We start from the raw sequence: 22,667 nt of genomic DNA on the forward strand, positions 1-22,667 counted from the left end.
AAAATAGTGAAGAGCATTAACATACAGGAAGTAAAAGGACATTTGTCTGGACTCAGTACGCTTGAAAGTTTATTTGAAACATGCTTTCTATGCCCGAATGCCCTTGATCACACATCACTCCACCCCCACCCCCCTCTACTGTCTTCGTCACGTGCACAGACATCTCTCCTCTACCTCTCTCACCTGCCCACACCTACACAGTGCCCCTTGGGTGCTGTAGGTAACAGACCCTGAGCAATGGAGCAGCAGAACCCAGCAGTGGATTAGCGGCAGTGTGTAAGAGAGGCCAGATTCTGACACATTCCTCTAGGGAAGTCAAGCCAGTTAATCCGACCCCGGTGCTTACTCTATCAACCCCCTACCAGCTGCACTTTGCCCCTGCACACAAATACACACACTCAAGCAAAATATTACCCAGGCATGAAGATTTCAACTTAGATGCCTGCCAGGACCCGCAGCACCACTGCATACACACACGTTTAGCACATATATATATATATCCCTGAAGGACGCACGTGTTACATGCACACATAGTCTGACACTTTTATTCACACGTGCATACACTCCTGTATACCATAGGCAGTATGCATACACACATTCACAGCCACCTGTCTAAAGCCCCCGCGAGGCCCCCTCAGGGAAGACAGGAGACCTTTAACTTCTGTGTGACATGAAAACTGTCCCAGGCATCAGTCTTGCTACATAGCCACTGCTAATCAGAACATGCCTCCCAGATTTAGAGGTACAACTTCCCTGGGGGGAAAACAGTCGGTGCAGTCAGTTTAGATGGCTGTTCAGTAGGCTGGCTGATTATCTGACTGGTTAGCTGACTGGTTCTGTTGTTCTCAATTGCAGTGGCAAATACATGAACGTATATTCAACACATGAATTACCTTTCAATATGAGCTAAAGCGTGCAAATGTTTGCACAAGCATGCCTCCACGCACACAGAATGCTCAACCGTGCTTGCACACATGTTTGCATGTGTAACAGTATGCCATATATATATATTCCGTCTGGCATGCATGAGCTGTCAATACATAGACATGGAGACGCACACATGGATGCACACAAAAAAACAACAGGAGGACCAGGCAAGAGGCAGTCTGATTGCTCATCAAGCGGCAAGCAGGAGCTGGCAAGAGGCATCAATACGACTGAAGCTCAGTCTCCTGGGCCCACCTGTCGATTACAGTGGTAAAGACAAGCTACCTGGTGCCACAATCCATTCCTAGCAGCCTCCACCGGGCCTGTAAGACACCTGAAGAATTTTGATACCAGCAGGGAATAAGGGACCTTCCACTTCACACCGGCACATACACGACGGTTTGCCACTGCTGCATAAACCATTGAGATAAACAACTCTACAGAGGACTGGGCCGAGGATACAAATCTATCGCTCATGTGGTAGTGATTCAGTTTGTAAGAGTAGAATGAGATAGATTAATATCAGGCTGTCTGCAGATACATGTAAAATGAGTTTCTCACAAAGAGCTACAAAACATTCCATCGAGCTGGCAATGACACAAAAACACAGAAATAAAATGTAATTCACAAAACACAAAGCCCATAAAGTGCTGCAGCTATTTACAGCACAAAAATCCCAAACAAATCTCGCAGTATTACAATCATAAATGTGATATTTATCAGCATTTGGCCTCCAGAGTTGAATTATTTCTTCTGAATATTTGGCCAAAGGACAACAATCCCATTGCCCTCTGCTGCCTTATAATTAGACGAGATTAGAGCGGGATCAAGCTGTTTCTCTCTCATTTATTCTCCCAAGGGAGAGCAGGGTGTAGGGGTGGGAGGTTTTACCCTGTCGAGTCAACTAACCTTGGACAAAGAACAGAAACATGCAAAAAGATGATGATCTTGGAGGAAGATTAGAGGCGCTTCATAGTGGAATATTAGGGAAGACACAGCTGTCTGTTTTTTATCCAAACAGTTAGTTAACTCTTTGAAGTACAAACATACATAAACTCAAAGTAAATCAATCTGATGCATTGAATTATTTGGTGGGAATAACAAGCACACACACTCTGGTTGAGAGTTTCAGCACCATGGACAGCTCTCACGCTGAGTATCGCTGGCTTCTCCTTCTATACAAAGAAAGGCTCAGGGGTTAATTTATCACGTTTCCTGATGAATTTGCCCTCCTGACTTCATGCTGGTAAATCTTGCCAATACTAGGGCACAGGATATTGATTCTTACGGAGGTCAGTGCAGGTATGATTATTAAGTGGGCGATAATCAAATCTGAGGACACGCACATAATTGATTTAAACCTCACTAGATTTGGAAGCGCATTTCAAAGCTGCTGCTCTCAGAAACTTTCACGTTTCACGCAGTAAGAAATGATGTGGAAAGGGAAGCAGAGCCTGACGCACAAGGAGCTCCTGAAGAATCTGCATGTGTTATAGACCGGATGATGGTCATCCTGTGCGCAATCACGGCCTCTCACTTCACCGCTCCCCCTTTTCCCCTCTCTTTCAAAGCACAGGTCGGTGACTCTTCCAAAGCTAGATGGCAGAAGAGCCCCACTGCAGCTGAGCTGCGCTTTGCGCCGTCATCACCCCATCTTTGCATTGCAAATTGCCCAGTCCCATCACTCCCAATAACGGCTGCGCTCGATCTCCAAAATGAAAATCAGAGTTATGGTGGGATTGCCTACCGGGCGAATTTCTTTCATCAGCTTTCGGGACGAGATGCTGCTTGTCTGAGTCTCACCTAACACCCACCTCTGCTCCCTGCCTCTCCTCACGCACACACATACACACAAACAAACCACATGCTCTCATTAACAGAGTTCATTTCTTTCTCAGGATTTACATTCTTCCCGTAAAGACGCACCTCCTCCACCTCCTCCTCCTCATCCTCCTCCTCCTCTCCTGCCACCCACACCTCCACTGTTCCCGCTTCATGATTTGTGATCCACACCTAAAACAAATCATACTTACACAGGACGCTCTCTCTCACTACACCCGTCACCCCCCTCTCCACCACCACCTCTCTATCTCTCTCTATGTATCTCTCTCTCTCTCTCTCTCTCTCTCTCTCTCTCTCTCTCTCTCTCTCTCTCTCTCTCTGCGTGCTTCAATTGCCGATCGATGAAGGCAGCATTCAGACTGTAGGACAGTCTCCTCTCCTTCCTCTGCCGCTTTATAGGGACTTAAAAAAAAACAGAAAAGATGTTGAGCAGCGGACGCGTGAGCGCACCAGCACAGATCCTCACACTTGATGCCCCTCTCAGCAGAGATGGTTGAGCCCTGGTCCAGGTTGCTGTGGTCCTCTCCTAAAATTCAGTCTTGCTCACTTCTCTCCTATCAGCTGACATAGCGCGGCGGGCGGCTCTGCCTGTTTCTCCTCTGAGAAGGGAGAAGGGAACCCACTTCAACCCAACAGAGAGAGAGAGAACGAAAATAGGCTATAGGTTACATGTGTGAGTTGTGAACATGAAGGGGATTTACAGAGACGGATACTACGACGGATCTATTGAACTGCGGGACATTTTCAACAGGAGATGCGTTAAATGTGGCCGAGGGGACTTTGTTCAAGCCAAAACGATGAGGATTAGGACGGGAATTGTTTTTTGGAATCTCATCTTTTCACTGATGTTCACTTGTGTGAAAGGTACGAGCCACTGCAGCAATTCTCTCTGTTTTCTGATGCGCTTGGTGTGCCCGTGTGTGTGCGCGTGCGTGTGCGCGCGTGCGTGCGTGCGAGAAAATCAAAAGCTTTAACGTTACAGACGTGCGCAAAATAGGCTGCCACGGTTTGGCTGGTTGGAGTTTTAAAGGACGCATTTCACCGCTTTAGCGCTCAATGCAGGCTTTGACTGAGTCGCTCAATAGATATTCTTGCGGTAGCCTACGCTCCTTCTAATAGCCTACGTGAGCTGCTTTGCTTAGTAGGGTAACTAGTGAATTGTTGAGGCGCAAGTGCATGCACTGCAGATTTCCTATAGGATGTTCAGAGATTCTAATTTATTTAGGCTGGAGCTGTTCCCTCTTTTCTGGGTCGAGTTTTCAAGTATTTATGTGGGATTTTGCGTCACGCCAGAATTGTTGAAGCATTTAGAGGGGCCGAGGCAATTAGTAGTGTGGAACCAATTTGTCGACTGCTGTTTATCGGGCTCGCCAGTGCAGGCAGGTGTAAGGTGGGCTTGTTAGTATTCTGGTGGCTCTTTCTCGGGGTCTGTCCTTTGAATACTCGCCTCTAGCTGGTGAGGTAACCGCTGGGTCCATTTTTTTCTCCTCATATGCATCAGCTGATTTAATTCAATGAACAATTCAGCTCCGGTGAGATGCAACTTTTCTGGTACAGTTTTTAAAATGCATTCCTTATTGACCACATGGAGCAACAGCAATCCTGGACTTGGCACTTATCTGCCCGGTCACATCTGTTTCTCCTCCCCTTTTTTTTTTACCCCAGTAATCTGACTCATGCTATTTACATACTACAACCTCGGTAGGAATCAGTCAAAGCAATTGTTGCTCATTCACCACACTGTAATTACCATGTGGCCATCCATTCAACTGACATTTAAACAACACATACAGGAAACAAATAAAATCATTTTCCTGCTTGCTCGCATTATCAATTATATGTTGATTACAAAAAGTCTGTTTGTTTGTGTCTGTGTGTGATATATTTAATGATAGCATGTGACATTTTTATTTCCAACTCCAATTAAAGCCAAAGAAAAAAGGCAAATCTAATTCCAATCCTCGAGATGTTTTTCTTGCCAGTGTGTGTGTGTGTCTGTGTATATGTGTTCAGGGCCATTGTGTGTGTGAGTGCATGGCTATTTATCTGTTGAATGCATGTACAGTATGTGTGTGTCTGAGTCTGAGTCTGGGCACTCACAGATATCAATTTACATGCAGATTGTTCACCCTGTGAGTAATTCTCATGTCTGTCTATTGGGGGTGGATGGAATGTGCAGCATGCAGAGTAGCAGCGCCCACCAAGAATGAGCCAAGCCGAGTCGAGCGGAGTCGGGCGCAGTGCTGTTTCATCACCACCCACATTGTGGCAATGTCAAATCTCGAGGCCACTGCCAATCCTCCCAGTTCTGTTACTTATTAGGGAGCCAGCCAGCCAGCCAGGAATTGGGGAAGGGGGGGAGAAAGAGGGGGGTGGAGGGGGAGGAGGCCTTTTTCTTCTTTCTGAAAAGTGCAAAGGAAATAGTGACACAGAGCAAAGGGGTGGAGGAGGAACCATGGAACAGCTGTTGTTCCTCTGCTCTGACAACTGACATGGTGTTTGCACAAGTAAAGGAGATCTACTAGATTTGGCCTGTGACTCACTTCTCCTGCTAAGATAATGATGCTGTAAAAAAAAAAAAAAAAAAAGACCTCTATTGAGCAAAGTTTGTACAGCAACACTTTGCTAGAGGAGCTTTTCTCGTATTAGATTACTTTTGAGCCAGGATCATGTGTGTGGGGGGTGCACAGTTCTCAGTTTACAAAGTTATCTCAGTCACCTGTCTGATTCTTGGCTCTCTACACAATTAAGCAACTTAGATGTGAATTAAAGAAAAAATATATTCTCATTGCAGCAGTCCACTACCAAACAACTGAGGACATCCACTGCAACTGTGTCATCTAATCCTCTGGGAACTTATAAAACTGCCTGACACAGACACAAATCTAGGAAGCTAAATTGCAGCGACTGGATTTTATTTTTTACACGGAGCAAAAGACTTGGGTTAAAAGATAATTGAACTCCTTCACACTGATAGCGAGCACTTGACTGTATCTTCTGTTGAGTGCAACAGCTGCATTTTTTCTCATGACAATCACACTGCATTCATCGACTGGATGATGATCAATCAAGTTCACAAAGCTGAGAGCGTCCCGTTCTTATGACACAGGCTTGTGTAAGCAGTGGATAATATCCTGTGAGAGAGTGATGCATAAGATCCAGACTGGAGTAATGACCAAAGCTTCCTGGATCTGCCCTTTATATTGTCTATGGTTGCGCCTTATATTAAGGTACACATACTTACGATAGTGAGTATGGAAGCTGTACATGAATTATGATCCTAATATGTTTTGCTCAGTAGGAGCCTTATAAGGTTGTAGAACCATTAGAACACTAATCCCCCTTTAATATACACTACATGACTAGGGTCTACTCTAAAGCGAGATCGCGCTCATAACTGATTTACCAGTTGAACATTTGCGGATTGATAAGTGTCAGTCCACAAGTCGTAATTCATGTACAGCTAGAATGGCACTCAGTAGAGTGCGTACCTCCAAGGCCAAACAGTCCCCTTTCTTACTCACTCATAGATACCAGTCCCCTAAATACGTTAGATTTTTTTTTTCATCAAGATCCCTGAGAAATGAACAAAAATGTCATACAACATCCTATCTCTCACAATGTTAAAGACAGAGAGTTAAAAAAAAAATCCTACATCCATTCATTTATCCAGATACGCCCAAAAAGCTAATGGGGTCTATTCTGGGGTGAACCAACCAACAAACAGACTCTTGTGACATACGACCTCTTTGGTGGAGGTCACAGCTTTTTTAACTTACTATCTATCTCTGTGCAGACATGATAACACTCAAACATTCAGTGTCTGTCTTTTGGCATGTCTTTGCTGTACACTGGACAGTCCTAATAGAGAGCTGATGAGGACAAGCAGGAGGGGACAGGATCTTCATGGGAAGTTGAAGGGACGCCACAGGAGAGGACAAACATAACACACGGGCGCTGGCCTGTTTCCCGCGCTGACATTAGCACGTCAAATGACAGTGAACGATTGATGATAGTGAACAGATTGTTGAAAAATCTGTTGCGTCCCACCACTTCTGTTCCTTGTGATTACACTCTATCCCTCAAATTTCCAGCTAGCTTCCATATTTTGTTAAAATGTCGTTGTTGGTTTTTTTTTAACTCTATACCAGACAATCCTTAATTGCTGTTAATCAGGTGCGTTCTGCACAGACAGTAATCTGGCCACTGAGCCCTTGATGAAGACTTTCTCTCAATGTGATTATGTAAACAGGCTGGAAAGGCTGCTGGGGCTAATCAGGATTACAATTTGTCTGTGTAATTATACACTATCTACAGGGAATTTAGGGCATTATCCCACTGCCCCGCGTGTTCTTGATCTCCAACAGTAGAAGAAGTAGAGCACAAGTATGAGTAAAAAAGTGGACAGTCTCCTGAAGAATCACAAGAGTTCAGCTTGACCCGGAAGGAACTATATATAATTTTCCAGGATACAAGTTTACTCCCTGGATTCCTGATGCCTCTTTCAGTGCTGACATCTAACTGGATAGCCTTAGCTGGGTTCCAAAGCACTACTGGCCTCTCGCCCGTGGTTTTCGGCCTGGCCCAGGCTGTTAAATGTTGCTGACAGGTCCCTGCGAAGGTTGGATATAGTTTGCTGGTTCTGATTAAGTCAGTTCTTCTCAGGTATCAGTTTTAATATAAGCAGTACTCTTGGGGGGAGAGAGATTGGCAATATCTTGTCTTCGGGAAGAAAAATAGCTCACAGTTTGTTGAGATTAAATGTAATAGGCTGAAGAGAGGCTGCTTCCAGAGTCAAGGCTACAGATTCAAGGTGGACTGTCTTCTGCACCTCGGGTGGGGTTTAAACTCTGCTAACTGTCTGGAGGCATACTGACTGATAAAAATGTATGCATTCGTTTAGCCTAATACATGCAGTGGTTGAAATCTTGAAAACCTGACAGGTGAGAAATTTGCAGTCACATGGTGCTGGGATGTATTTATGCAAACACTGTGTTTAACAGCAGTGACGCATTTGTTTTAAGTGAGATATGGAACTAGTAAAACAGTGACTATACTGCTGCATGAATGTATGTCCTGTGTTCACTGAAGCCCAATAATATCCATATCAATCGAATGCTTTTCATTAATCTTCCTGAGAATTCTATCCAAAGTATGTCATATTTCCAGTGTAATCCACTTTATAACCTTTGACCATGGCATACCCGCCTACCGTCACGAATCCTCCCTCACACCGATGACAGCTGCTCTTGTTTGTGTCCATGGCTGTCAACTGGATTTTTGATCTGTGACAGGAGAGCAGGCAGGGGCGAAGCATGGTCAGGGAAGCAAAGTGGGCTTATGTGAAGGTAATTGAGAAGGTAGACTGCTCAGTGATTCAACAGCATATTTCAACGACAATTAAAGTGATAGGTGAGGATAGCGTAACAGATACCTGTTTAGACTCTCAACTACAGCGTTTTGTTATCAGTGTGTGAGGAGGCAGCACTGGGGATTTTATATTCCATTTGGTTAGAAAATAGACTATGGCAGGTAGATTGCAGATATCTCAGATGTGTGTGAGCTGCTCTCAGGTCAGCAGCTTAGGAATTATTGATTTTCTCATAAATGCTACATTTCTCTTAATTCAACAATTGACTCTTTTAAGTTGTCTGACATCTTCTGCAAGGAATCAAGTTGCAATGTGATCTCTAATACATTTTATATTCAACAGGAGAGAAAGCACATGCAGACTTCTGTTGTGCATACTGAAAAAAATCATTGATTGACTAATCATCTGATTTATTGTTCCATGCTGTGTTTTGACCTTTGGTCCTGGCCTGTGGAGCTGAATGTATTTACATACTTATTCATCATCCATCAATGTCATTCCTAGTTCAAAACCTGGCCTAATTTTGGTCCTAATCAAGGACACACAGTGTCACTGATTGGAAGTAGCTAAACCTATAGGCCAAGCCAATATCATCGAACTGCAGTGGCAGCAATTTAGGCCTGCAGTTCCAGTCCAACCTGTGGAGACTCACAGCAATGACAGTGGCAGCAGGTTAGAAATGACAAGGAAAAGACAGAGACAGTAATACCTGTTTTATTGTGCCACTTCAGGCGATGTGTGCCACAACTGTAATGTTTTGTAGTGTCTTTTTAATACCTGCGCTGTGTGTGTGTGTGTGTGTGTGTGTGTGTGTGTGTGTGTGTGTGTGTGTGTGTGTGTGTGTGTGTGTGTGTGCGTTTATATTTGTGTGTGTATGTGCGTTTATATTTGTGTGTTTCTTGGAAGGGGCAAGGCAGGGGATGTTAATGCAGAGGCTAAAAGAAAATTAAAAATTAGCACTATAGGTTGACTCAAACTTGAGTTAGAGCTGGAACAATTAATTGATTAGTTTTCACTATTAGTTTTCAATTGACAGAAAGTCAATCAGCAACTATTTTGATGATTGATAATCATGTCAGTTCTTTTACAAGTAAGATTACAAAAACTTGCTTTTTCCAGTTTTTCACGTCAAGCTTTTCTTTACCATGCATGGTAGTGAGCTGAAGATCTTTTTGGGTTATGGACTGTTGACAAAAACAAGACAACTGAAGAAATCATGTTGAGCTGTGGGAAATTATAAGACATTTTTCACAGCTGTTTGACATTTAGTGCACAAACCGATTAACTGAGAAAATAAACGATAATGAATATTATCCCCTATCACGGCCGTAACATGAGTATGATTAAAACTATTCCCATATCTGTCAACGGTATAATTGTTTACATAATTGTATTTTTTGCCACTTATCACTATGGCTGACTTTTCTGATGGCCAAGTAATTGAAAAACCAGATGTTAAGATGCATACAGTAAATGTTTAGAAATGGAAATTGGAAATACATTTACAATACCTTTGGGTGTTTTACAGCCACAAATTGTATCGTACTGAATTGAATTTCCATTTGATTACTTTATACACGCTGCAGGATGTGACCTAGTAACTGTTTCCTGATGGTACCAGTGTTATTCAGTGCTTGATGTGAAAAACTGGAAAAAGCAAGTTTTTGTAATCTTACTTGTAAAAGGACTGACATGATTATCAATCATCAAAATAGTTGCTGATTGACTTTCTGTCAATTGAAAACTAATAGTGAAAACTAATCAATTAATTGTTCCAGCTCTAACTCAAGTTTGAGTCAACCTATAGTGCTAATTTTCTTTAAGCCTCTGCACACACACACACACACACACACACACACACACACACACACACACACACACACACACACACACACACACACACACAGAGAGAGAGAGAGAGAGAGAGAGAGAGAGAGAGAGCAGGTATTAAAAAGACACTAAAAACATAAAAAACTGTTAATATGTGGAATGAGAATAAACAAAGTGCTTCAACATGAATATCTATTATTGTATTTATCTCTCAACTGGAGCTGGACATTCTCTAAATCAAAAATAAGCCAAAGTTATTTAATAATTGATTAATGAGAAATCAACAGAAAGCATGCAAATGCAATGGAAAAAAGCTCTCAAACACTGTAGCTGTAACATTGCCTCTAGGTGGTGCAACATTGCTAAACTCCTGCGGAATTTGGTATCATAATAATCAGAGAATCTGCAGCCAGCTTTATTTTAATGAGGCCATTTGTGATTGAGTTTCAAGCGAGTGCCGTGAAGCACTTTCCATCAAAAAAAACAAAAAAACATCCTCGTTCTGTGAACAGGCTGTTTACCAGAAAAGGATGTTTACTTGGAAAGTGAAAAACAGTCAAGTATTGTTTGAGCCTTTAGATAGAATGAGACAGATTCTTGCTCTGTGTTTCACTCCTTTTTCTTTTTTCGGGGAAAGTGAAGTGTTGATGTTATTGTTTGTTTGGGAAATTGGAGGCTGGAGAGACAGCCGTCCTATTAGATGTGTTGTTGGCTCACAGTTTTGTGTTGTACAGCAGCTCTCACAGTGGTGGTCTGGCATCAGGTGCAATATGGCTCAGTAGCACTTTGCGGAGGTATTGGTGTCTAGCCATACAATACTGTATCTGCAGGGAGGTAGCTAAAGCACCGGGAGCACGCAGACGTTTGGAAACAGTTATTATACTTGGCTACGCAGACGCACAACGTCTGTTATTTTCTTCTGCAATGGTGTGCGTTTGGTGTGTGGATTTGTGGACGAGCCAGCTGTGTTTCAGCGTGGCAGTGTATTTGATTTTAGTATTTCTCACCTCAGCGGTTGGCAATTTAAAACCACCGAATGGAATATTTCAGAGCCCTTCTCCAAATTGCAGTGACACACTCATGAGGTAATAGTCATTCTCTAGAAAAAGCCTCTTTTCTGTTTCTGTTGTATGGAGCCCATTTCCTTTTCATCAAGCATGCAGACAAGCATGGTGAGGGGCTGCGATTATGCACATTCTATCAGTATGAATTGTGAAGGTGCAGTACAGCCATGTAGATAAAATCCCTCTCCTTGGGAACATCACTTTAAGATTTCTGTCTACTAAGGTTGCTGTCTAGGCCCAAGCAGTCATCATTGTTGTATTTCTGGTTGTGTTGATGACAAATTATTTTCTCTTCCTTCCACATTTTATGTCTGTGGCTCAGAGTACAGCCTGTCATAGAGCTAAGAGAAAAGTGTTTGGATTTCTAAAAACAAAATTACCTCTAAATATAACTCCTAAGTGCTGCAGCAGCTCCCATTTGATATGGTGCAGACCCTGAAGATTCAAGATCTAATGGTGTGACAGCAGACAAGCAACAAAAGGATTTGTTTTTTCTTCCTTGCCAGTTATGCTCAATTTTGAACATCATCTATAATTTTTAAATCTATAACTTTTTGTTGCTCTTCATAAAATCCCATTCTCAGCAATAAAGAGGAGTCTATATGAACAACAGTACTGTTTCTCTTTGTTGTGTTTTGTTGTGCGGATGTATCCCACCAGGATGTTTGTTGACCTTTGTCTCGTATCGTAAGGGCTCTATCTTTCCAGTCACTGCTCTGTAACCAGGCCCCCCTGATGGATATCTCTATATTGGCTGACTCACCCTTAAGGTCAGGTGCAAATCAATGCAGGTTTTTTTTTTGTTTTGTTTTTGTACCCTAACTTTGATTGCTTGGAGTGGTGCTGCCGCATACCCCTCCGTTTGTGATAGGTCATCATCATGAGCAATGATGAAATGCCATCCGGAAGCAGAGACGTCCTTGACTGGGCATACACTACATCGTGAGGAAATGGGGTACCAAGCAGAGAGGGAAAATAATGCATGCCAAAAATAAGTCTGGAAGAGGAGCTTGAAAGCGCATAGCTCAGTAGGCTTGTGGATATTGGGCTTAGGATTTGTTTGAAGAAAGATTCTGTGATGTATGAAGGGTGAAGGCAAAACACTCCTCATGCATAGATCGACTGGTGGTCCGAGTGGTGTTCAAAGCGAAGATCGTTTCTTTCTAAAGCTCTGAAAATGTGCGTTTTAGTATGATCTTATGGTATCACGTTTAATATCATTTTGACTATACTGCTGTGAATGAAACTTCTTTATACAGTCACTATCAATAAGACATACAATATATTTACATAGAAGTACCGTTATGCTCCTTTATGTTCCCATTTCTCATACACAGTATATTTTCAGCAAATATACTATGCCTGTACGAATCAGAGAAGAAGGTGTATAGATATCTGTATCAACTCACTAACACTGCTCGTGTCAGAGATTCACTTATTACAAATTACCTTTTGAGACGCTCTATTCGCCCTATTCTAACACTGTTATCTTATCCTACCTGGTATATTTGCTACGAATAGCAGCCACCAGGCTAAAAGTCATAAAAAGAATCTTAAGAGAAACTTAATGATATTGTACATAATAACTATGAATTATACTGTGCAGTCGGAAAGCCCTCAGTCAAAAGGTGTAATTAGCATAGAAACAGAAACATCTCATGAGTGTATGCTTCTTTGGTCTCTAGGCTCAGTGCATGACACACACTGGCTACAATTATAGCAGCATTGAGGTATTGTTACAAAGTGATATATACAGATACAGATACATACAGCTGATAAAGCACGCACTTAGCGTGTCGGCTGTTACTCATACTTAAGTGTCCTTGAGCAAGACAAGGAACCCGTAATTGTTCCATTGTGTGTGTGTGGAAAAACAACCCAATCGCCAGGATAAATGTTGCAAATCACAGATATGTTGAAACAACTTCTTCAAAATTTTCAATTTTATGTTGTGGCAATGCTGAGCTTAAGGTCTGGTTAGGTTTAGGCACAAAAAACACTCTCTCTCTCTCTCTCTCTCTCTCTCTCTCTCTCTCTCTCTCTCTCTCTCTCTCTCTCTCTCTCTCTCTCGTTCTCTCTCCCTGTTTCTTGTGATTACTTCCAACTGGCAATAATGTAATGATAAAGTTTGAATATATTAATGTAGCATCCTCTCTTTTAAATTCTGTAGACTTTTCAAAGTGCAGTCCCTTGACAGTGTCTTATAGCCCAAGCCATATGTACTTACAAAGAGCCTTGCAGCTGATGTCCTCTTCTTGTTTTGTCTGTCCACACATCACAATCATGCTTCTTATGAAGAGCCCAAGAACAAACCGTCTTTGATGTATAATGCATCAAACGTGTTTCTCCCAGATGGTCACTGTTCACAAGTAACTGATCCACACTCCAAAGAAATTTTTGGAAATCTTTAGTTTCACAACATATGAAGTCAATCCGTTAATGTATGCCTGACTGGGGCCAAAGGAGGGCGCTACAACATTTCTATAATTGCTAGAACACTGAATGCTGTTAATCAGGGAGCAAAAGCTTGTTGTGTCATTATTACTCTGATTGCTGTAAGCCACAGGATTTTGTTGGATTAGATAAACTTTATTGTCTCATTGGACATGCAGGCTGCCATATAAACTGGGGACAATAGACAGGCGATAAAGGACAAACATAGCACAATAGATAAAAGATAATTTCCATACACTTCAAGGACTGTATAGCAAATGGAGCACAATAAACTTGCAAAATTAGAACTCATCAGAACTCAGCAGTTTCACTGCCTGCGGGCAAGGAAAAGAGTTTGTCTGATAGTTAAATCTGCCCTCGGGGATCCTGAAGCAACAACCTGAAGCTAGAGGGTCAAAGTGAGAATGTATATTTTCTGAGCCTGTCTAATGATGGTCTGTTTGTTAATAGTCGATTAGGACGGGCAATCTCTCATTCAGCAATCATCCATTATCCCATGATCTGTTTGTCACTCATAATAATTTGGACTGCAGTAAATGACTCCTCCTCCCCTCTCCCTACTGCACATAATCATTCCTCTTTATGACCCAACTATAAATCTGTATTAATGGTGGAGGACAAGTTATTGGCTGTTGACTTGTTTTGGGGGCACCAATCCCTTCAAACACTAGTAGCTCATGTGCTGGAAAGCCAAAATGTTGTCTCTCAGTTGCTTCCATGCTTAAAGCAAGCATTAAGTAACCTATTTAGCCTGCAACTAAATCTATAATAGGACACCTGCTATGATGCATAATGCATTCAGTCTACAAAATCAATCTTATTTTCCATCCACACGGAGTACAGCACTATGCTTCATTAACTGCTTCATTCTGCCCCAAATCTCTGTAGTCACCTGGCAAAGAAGAGAGAATCACATGCAGTTGTCTCGTTTTGCCCTTTGCAAGGCCAACAACACATATAAATATGCATGTGCTCACACACAAACACGCTCATACAATTCAGTCCGACAAAGAGACAAACACCTTCTGAAACCTCATCAGGGTGGGAGACAGCTGCCATTTCCTGTCTGTTTTGCCCAGCAAGTTTAGCAATCACTCATAAGCATGAAAGGTTTCATGCAGTGGAAAGGTGGTATTTGTGTGTGTATATCAGAAAGGTTATGGGTAAATGTAACTGTTTGAGGAACAGCTGGGACCGCTCTCATGCTGTCTGTCATCCAGCCTGGCTGCCTGCTGAAGCCCCTGTTCGTGCCAGACTTGTGTGTTATGATACTAATTTATATTTCTGAACCACATTTTCCCCACTGTGCAATCACAGCATGTTGTTAATTTGGTTTCTCATCACAATTTATGGTTGGTGCTGCAGCGTGGCACTAACATGGGGTCGGTGAAAAACCCCAGGGAGTGCTTTTTTACAATTGAAGTGATGATGGAGGTCAGAGGCGGGTACTAAGCGGTGATGGTGGAATTCAAAGAAGAGAAACTGTAGGTGTACAGTGAGTGGTAAATGGATTTGATGTCCTCGTTCCTCTACAAGTACGTGTTGTCGCCACGTTTTTCTTTGAACTAACAAGATGAATGTTTACAATGTTCTTTTTATAGATACAGCGCTTATGGAGATGACAGTGCTTAACATATTACAAGCGCCTATGATTCAGAGGATTGAGGGGGATTCTAATTCATAAAGGATAGCTTATAGAATGAAACAAGCAGGGCACAAGATAGTTGGCAGGAGGAGGGGGTGAAGCGAAGATGGGAAAATGAGAGGTAGAGTATCAAAGCAGGGAGGGACAGAGGGATAAAGAAAGGGAGGGAATAAGTGGCTGAAGAGGAAGGTGTGTGCGACGCAGAGAGGGTGAGATAGGAAGATGAAGGATGAAAGGTATACATAGATCTGAGACGGAGGGAGAGGAAGAGAGAGGAGCGGAAAGAGGGAAATAGATATCTTGGCAATGAGCATCTGTTCCATCATCTTTAGGACATCAGAACAATCAGCCACACAAACAGTGCTAAGCAGTTCACACAAATAGCATTACTCTGAAGAGTTGGTAACAATCATCATCTAATGCTTGACAAACACTGAAATATTCCAGGGTCTTACAGAGCTCCTGTTCTTGCTGTAGTCTCTAACGCTAAGACAGCCTCAAATTAAAGCAATATACTTGAAATAAAAACAGGTGTGGGTCTTCCTGCTACTGAGCTTAACAGAAGGTTAAGGATTTATGTTATCCTACAGTGGCCGGCTGCAATTACAAAACTGTGTGGTAACACAACCACGATTTAAGTCTGGCTTACTTGAGTTTCCCACATGGTTATGTAGCCGGGATTAAAACTGCATGTCTCTGGCTTCATGTATTTTTTAATGGCTGTTCAAAACTTTGCAGAATATATTGTCACTCCCACTGTTACTGTTGAATATTTATCACAATTGTATCCTCCTATGGCCGTGGCCAGGTAAAATTAAATTTTAGATTAATGTATTCATAATTATGTTTATAAAAATGGAGGAGGTGACGTTCCAAGATTAATAATACACTGAAGCTGAACATCAGTTTTCACTTGGTGTGTTATTATGCATAACTGCCCTCATGCCTGTCTGATCCCCATGCTTCTGCTGAAGAGAATTATGTCTGAATTGCAACTGCAGGTGGGCTCAGCCTCAGTAATGGACATTTCTTCCTCAAAATTATTTTTCAAGGCCCTTAAACATTCAGAGTGGGTGTGAATCATTCTGTCTTGTCTCCAAGTGCTCATTATTAGCTCTAACTTTTCCTTAAAACTGCCCTACATACGCCCAGCCAAGCTATTAATTGTTTTTAGTTAAAAACACAAGCATGATGTTGCTGCTTGGAAAATATGTCGCTGGCTCTTTTGGTGGCAGCTTTGTGAAGATGAAGCCAATGTGGATCAGGCAGGCCCTATTTCAGTTCATTAAATTCAAGAATGAGTAACAACTTTAGAAAAATGCAACAACAACAACAACAAACTGTTTTCTACAGAACACCAGGCCACCAGATATAATAAATATCATAGCAGTTGTTGGTCAAACATGCTGTCATTTTGCAATTTACACCCTTGTCATCAGAAATCCACACTTTTACAGCAATACCCACATATTTGTTGGATCAGTGAAGATGGCTGTTCTGGAAATTATTATATTCCCGAGAGTGCTTGATACAGCAATAATGCACCGTGTCAAAGGTTGGATCATGTTGACCCTGTAGGTGGCGCATCAGTGCTGCAAATTTGCCATGATTACCCTGTTTGCTCAATGGTGGCGGAAATAATTGCAACTTAGACATGCTTCAAACCTGAGCAGGGAAGTTTTACCACTGCATTTATAGCAGCAGTTCATCACCAGGCACATCATAAACCTGTTATAGACTGTATCTACAACTGTATCTTTAAGGAGGTCAGGCCACTTGATCACTGGATACAGCAGGAATGAATTGGCCTCAGGGGCAGGTCAGTTATCAGGACAATAGGTGGAGATACTGCTCTGTCAGGGACCCCTGTGTGTATAATATCCTGAAGGTGTTGAAAGATGTTAAGATTGTGGAGAAATTTTCCAGAGGATTATCATGTGTGTGATAACAGATTTGTTTTATGTGAAATATAAACAGCTTACAGGCTTTGTCCAAAAATAATGAATCAGCTTGACAAGAGGGGAATTAATTTCCCGTTTGTCTCAGAGTTTAACATTTTGACTGTTCTGCTCACATCCATTTATAAAAAGGAGCCGATATTATTGGGGGAAAATTACCACTGCTTGTCTTATTAGAGGCCATTTTGGCTGCATAGCTGCCAAATGTTTTGCTTTTTTCCCCCATACTTCAAAGCGTGTGTACGGCCAGCACTATGCAAAACATCCTTTACCTACTGAGTGTGAAGAGCTAATTACAGAGTAAATTGTGGGGGGTAAACCATGCATCTTAATTAAGTTTGCATTTCATTAGACAACTTGCAAGATAGCCTCAAATAAAATGGCACTTTTCCTTTTCTGTGACACCGTGTGTATGAGAGCATGCACATGCATTGTTTGTGTGAGTGCTGATATGAAAGCATGGAAAAATACTGTGCTGTAAATTGATGCTGTTAATGCCTGTGAATGAGTGTCATACAATATGTTTGTGTATGTGTTTGAGTTACTTAACTGTGGTACACTTACTCATTTACATGAACACCACCAAGGTTAGCCAAGCAATCACATTATAGCGGTTTCACTGTGATAGTATAATGCTTCACCTAATATGTCGAGGGTATTGATTTCCTGCAAGCCAATGCAGCAAGGTGCAAAGATATATCTTGTGTGGGCTGTGAAACAGAGCGTCAAGGGCTTGTGGCACCAAATTGGGAGGCCTTGCTTGTTGCTCGTCTCGGGGGCTTTGTAACCCTCTGGAAAGAAGTGAGCAGCAATAATACATCACAAGCTTTTTTTGGTCAGTATAACACTGAGAAACATCACTGCACAGTCCTCAATTAAGCATTTATCTTCCATTATTACAGCAGCAGGTTTCACAGCTTATTATTTTTTATAATTTGAAGGGAGCCTTAAAATGGAAACACAGAACTTGGCTGTTACTCAGCTGGTTGCCAGATTTCCCTCACAGCTTCAGCCAGCTGAGAGAAATGTGGATTTTCCAAACAATTTGTTCTCAGTAGAAGAAATATTGCACCTGAACTCTATGGGCTGTATACAGTTGCTGCAATAAAAATGTTGGAATAACATCTGTACAGGCCTGTAAAGCCATTCAGTTTGTTTATTGCTGCTTGGATGTGTGCACCAGGCAAAATTAAGCAGTTTTCTGCAAGAAAATTACTCCTTTTCTTCCATGTGCGTTTGATGCTGATGGTGTTTCCTTTCTTTACAGGTTTTATCCACACTTGCGGAGGCACTTTAAAAGGGAGGAATGGGACGATAGAAAGCCCCGGGTTTCCATATGGATATCCAAATGGAGCGAACTGTACCTGGGTGATTGTTGCCGATGAGGGGAACAGGATTCATATAGTTTTTCAATCTTTCGCTGTGGAGGAGGAATATGACTTTTTATCTTTGTATGACGGGCATCCACACCCAGCCAACTTCAGGACGAGGTAAGGAAGCATCCCTAAAGCCATGCACCTTGAAGGCTGTGTTTGAAGACTGGCAGGTGGGACAGGAAGTAAGAGGGAGGAAAGCCTTCAATGATCACTTCTGAGGGAAGGTTCACCTTTAATGTACACATGACAAAGACTGCTTAGTATTCTTGTCAGCAAAGTGTCAGGCATGTCAGCTGCGGTGTGTGTGGACTGTAGAGTGTCTACTCGTTTCTGACATGGTTTTGTGCTGAATAGAAATGTCTTCATAAAACTGTAGAAGATTCAGATCTGGATTTTCTCTTGAGAGTAGAGAAAAGGTTCATTTCGTGTTTTGGTTTGAAAGGAGCCAAGATGATAATAACATGTCTTTTTTTAGAGTAGTGAAAATGCAAATTTATGTAAAAACAGGGCATAGCCTATTTGATTAAAAATCATCACTTGCATATTTAAACATTAAATATCAGAAAAAGTGTAAAACAGAAAATAATTGCCTGAATGAAAGTTATCAACATGGAAAAGTTTTGTTATCATATACATATCATCCTTTTTTTTTTTTTTTTTTACCTTATTGACTTGTAGTGTCTTATTTTTTGTCTAAAAATATCTGACATTTTACAATATTCAAATGATTTTTTTCTCATAGTCTGACTCAGAAATGTACACTTCAGTTGCAATGATATACACCAAACTTTTCAGTTTTATTTTGAAAAGTTTTTACAGAGGATTGAATTCATATATAATTCATAGCTGGATTTATATAACATTTTTCTTTCTAAAAACATGGATAAAATTGTTTTTTTTATGGCTGTTGACGACAGCATTTTCTGATTTTCAGAATGATTAAAAGAGATTCACGCTCTAAAAACCTTTGCCCATATATATCAACAAAATTAAACAAGAATTTCAAAACTGTCTGTAACCAATGTTCAGATTTTCAGATTTTTGTCCTTGAAATGTATACAGATAAGCACATATTTAATTATAAAATGCTACATTTGTAAATTTAAACACTGCATATCAGAAAACTTGCAATACAAAAAATAATTGTCCACGTCAGTAATTAACTGGGTTAGTTTCATGGTGATATTTATGAGTTTAAAGCATATGTGCACTGTTGATACAAAAAACAGTATGGACCATTCGAGCACAGAAATATCAGAGGAAAAACTATTTATCTCATGAAACACACTAAATAGTGTCTTGTAAATGTGTTTGGATTCCACAGCAAAGAGACCCATCAAACTGAAAACTAAGCAGCGTCCCCATCATTTATTTCTGAATGAGCATGCTGTGTTGGCTTCAGTGATGCATGGGTCAGCTCAGTAGTCACAATCCTTTATTCAAATGTTTCACTGGAGGAGTCAGAGGTAGAGAAAAACATGAGAATCTAACAGAAAGATCCGTCCTTGTTTACTTTAGTCACTGAACAGGCAAACAACTGTTTACTCTGTGTGCTTTCTGCATTCTCACAAAAAGCCTGAGGTTCAACTTGCGTGGGAAGATTCTTCCGTTTTATTTTTATTTCTCCCTCTCCTCAGTATCTGTGTCTAACACCATTACTTGGCTCTCCCTTGTGTTTGATTTTGACTGTTAATTTAGTGAGTGTTACTTGATCATTGAATTATACAAAGATAAATTGACACCTGTGGTGAGATGACGTCGATGACTTTTGCAGCGGAGGCTCATTGTACTCAACCCACATGTAAGATATCTTTAGAGAAGGACATAAGAAGCTCCTCCAAATAGGCAGCACATGTAGATATACTGAAGACTAGGTATAAATACAGACATCTTCATTCACAGTACACAACTATTGAAGGCTTTTGTGTGATGGACACTGCTCCAGTTTCACCAACATGTTCTTGATCAAACCTTTCTAACCAGTTTGATTAGAAGGCTATAAAAGATATGTGTATTATTCAGCTAGGATCTTGAAATGCAGTATCATTAGGATGTTCTCTTTCCTAAATGAAACCCTCTATAAAGAATCGTTTTGTGCTTGGATTTCAAAGGAAAAAAGCCACAAAGGTTTTACATTTTCCTTGTCAACCAAAATTCGCCAAATTGCTCAAAATAAACCCACTCTTTATAGATAAATGTGATGTGTATTATGGGGAGATTATCTCTCGTCTGAGCTGATAGTGAAGTCAGGATACACACATCAGCTCTTAAACCTGTCAAAAGCTTTTTTTTCTTTTTTCTTTTTTTTAAAGGACATCTTAGTGTCTGATTATCCACTTTTATTCACAAGCATGCTCCATTGGAGGTGAGAGTGGGGCCCAGCATTTCTCTGTAAAACACTCAAAAAGACAGAGCCAAAATGATTTCTCTGAGCCCATTTATGTGGCTCAACTTCAGTGGAAGTGGACTGAGGTCACATGCTAATACAATGGAGGATGTATAGAAAAGAGTGGCAATGGAGGGGAATAATTCAAGAGCTGAATCATTGTTGATACTTTAGCAGCTGAATCACTTTGGATACTTAAAAGATTATGTTGTATAATTCTGTTTTCAAGGTCAGGCTTATGAGGGGTTTGTCACCATGCTGGTTGACTACACATCACTTGATCTCACATATATAGCCTAACTCTTTTTGCAATTATGTTTAAAAAAAAAAGCCTCAAATCATAATGCCTTATATCTATGACCAATTATAGAAAAAAATCCTGATATTGCTATGATTTTACATTCATATCATTCTCTCCAGAAGCCTATAAAAGTACTGACAGCCATAGCTTTTTCCTCTGTCGCTATAAGTGCAATCATTGTAATACCAAGCACCTTAAATTGAACCCAATATTCAGCGTTAACATAACACATCGCCTCGAACCCTGTGTTATAAACAGAAGGAATCATTTCAAGGCTAGTTATTTGAGTTAAATGTCAGTAAAATGGCATATCATTTACAAGTCATGGCAGGCATGATGAGATGTTATCAAACATGCTGTTGACGTTGCTTGATATGCTGAGATAAATATTATGGCTATTTAGTATAACAACTGTAATCACAGTGCCAGTAAAAACTTTAAAATGGATTGACACCGTTGAACCGTAGTAGCCTATAATTTTGATCAGACAGCTCATATTTCACCTGGGAAACAACGTCTATCCATAATTATTGTTTACATGTGCGCAAAAAGGGTCGGCAAAAAAGACACAAGCCCTCCATCAGGAATAATTCACGTCTTGAAGTCCGCACATTACGTTAAATATTAAATGCCGAATTTCCCATTATCCCTGAATGCAACACAAGTCTCCCACACTCCCAACAAACACTCAAACTATCTTCAGACAGAGAGCAGTGACACCTGTGTGAAAGGTGAAGCGTCAGCTTGCCCTGTCATTAATAACTTTTAGTAAGCGGCTTTCATTAAAAAAACAAAACTTTTCCCCTGAGTTTTCGTCTACATAATTTACTGCTCACACAACGCTACTGTCGACTAATGTAGGTTAAGTTTGCCAGCCAAACGCGAGATAAGCTGAGCTCCAAGTCTTGACTGTTGGACCTTACTGATGATATTGAGAAGGAACGTGACACGAATTGCAACATGGCGGACAGATTAGCATCATCTCTGCTCCTGCAAAGTCCAGGTAAACTACGTTACATGTCATTAAATTGCAGAGAAACGCAACACTCAAACAACACCAGTGTAATTTGACATTTGTAATGGCTATATTAAATGTATTTTAGTCACCTGGTATTAGCACTTTGGCTAACTGTCATGACCTAGCTACATGGACCAGAGCCAGTTAATGTTATCAGGTGCACCTGTGCTGAAATTCAGATGTGACGCATCAAAATATGTCCTGTAAAATGTATGGTACTGAACTGAGACATGTCAGTGTGGAGATGCCTTTCATTTGATAAGAGTTACATGTAACTGATTTGAGAGTTTTTTTAATATTACATACTTTCCAACAGCTTAAATGTACCAACAAACAAAACACCATGCAACAGGTATCCTTTTATTGGACATATTAACAGCCTTGGTTCTCAAAGTGGGGTCTGGGCACCCCCAGGGGTCCTTGAGGGGATTCCAGGTGTCCACAAGAAAAAGGGAAATAATTTATTTTCACACTAATTTCATCCATTAATCAAAC

The 22,667-nt window shown here is 41.0% G+C and overlaps 1 protein-coding gene across 1 annotated transcript in view; it reads left to right on the top strand.

Annotated features, from left to right (window-relative positions):
• The first annotated feature begins 3,455 nt into the window (after nucleotides 1-3,455).
• LOC141011963 (CUB and sushi domain-containing protein 3-like) overlaps nucleotides 3,456-22,667 on the top strand; it is a 228,382-nt gene continuing 209,170 nt past the window's right edge. Inside the window, exons 1-2 of the mRNA XM_073485326.1 lie at nucleotides 3,456-3,633; nucleotides 18,359-18,581. Of these exons, the coding sequence (XP_073341427.1) occupies nucleotides 3,456-3,633; nucleotides 18,359-18,581 (401 nt within the window). The remainder of the gene's footprint in view (nucleotides 3,634-18,358; nucleotides 18,582-22,667) is intronic.

The sequence above is a fragment of the Pagrus major genome, chromosome 17 (genome assembly GCF_040436345.1).
Source record: "Pagrus major chromosome 17, Pma_NU_1.0".
Taxonomy (NCBI): Eukaryota; Metazoa; Chordata; class Actinopteri; order Spariformes; family Sparidae; genus Pagrus; species Pagrus major.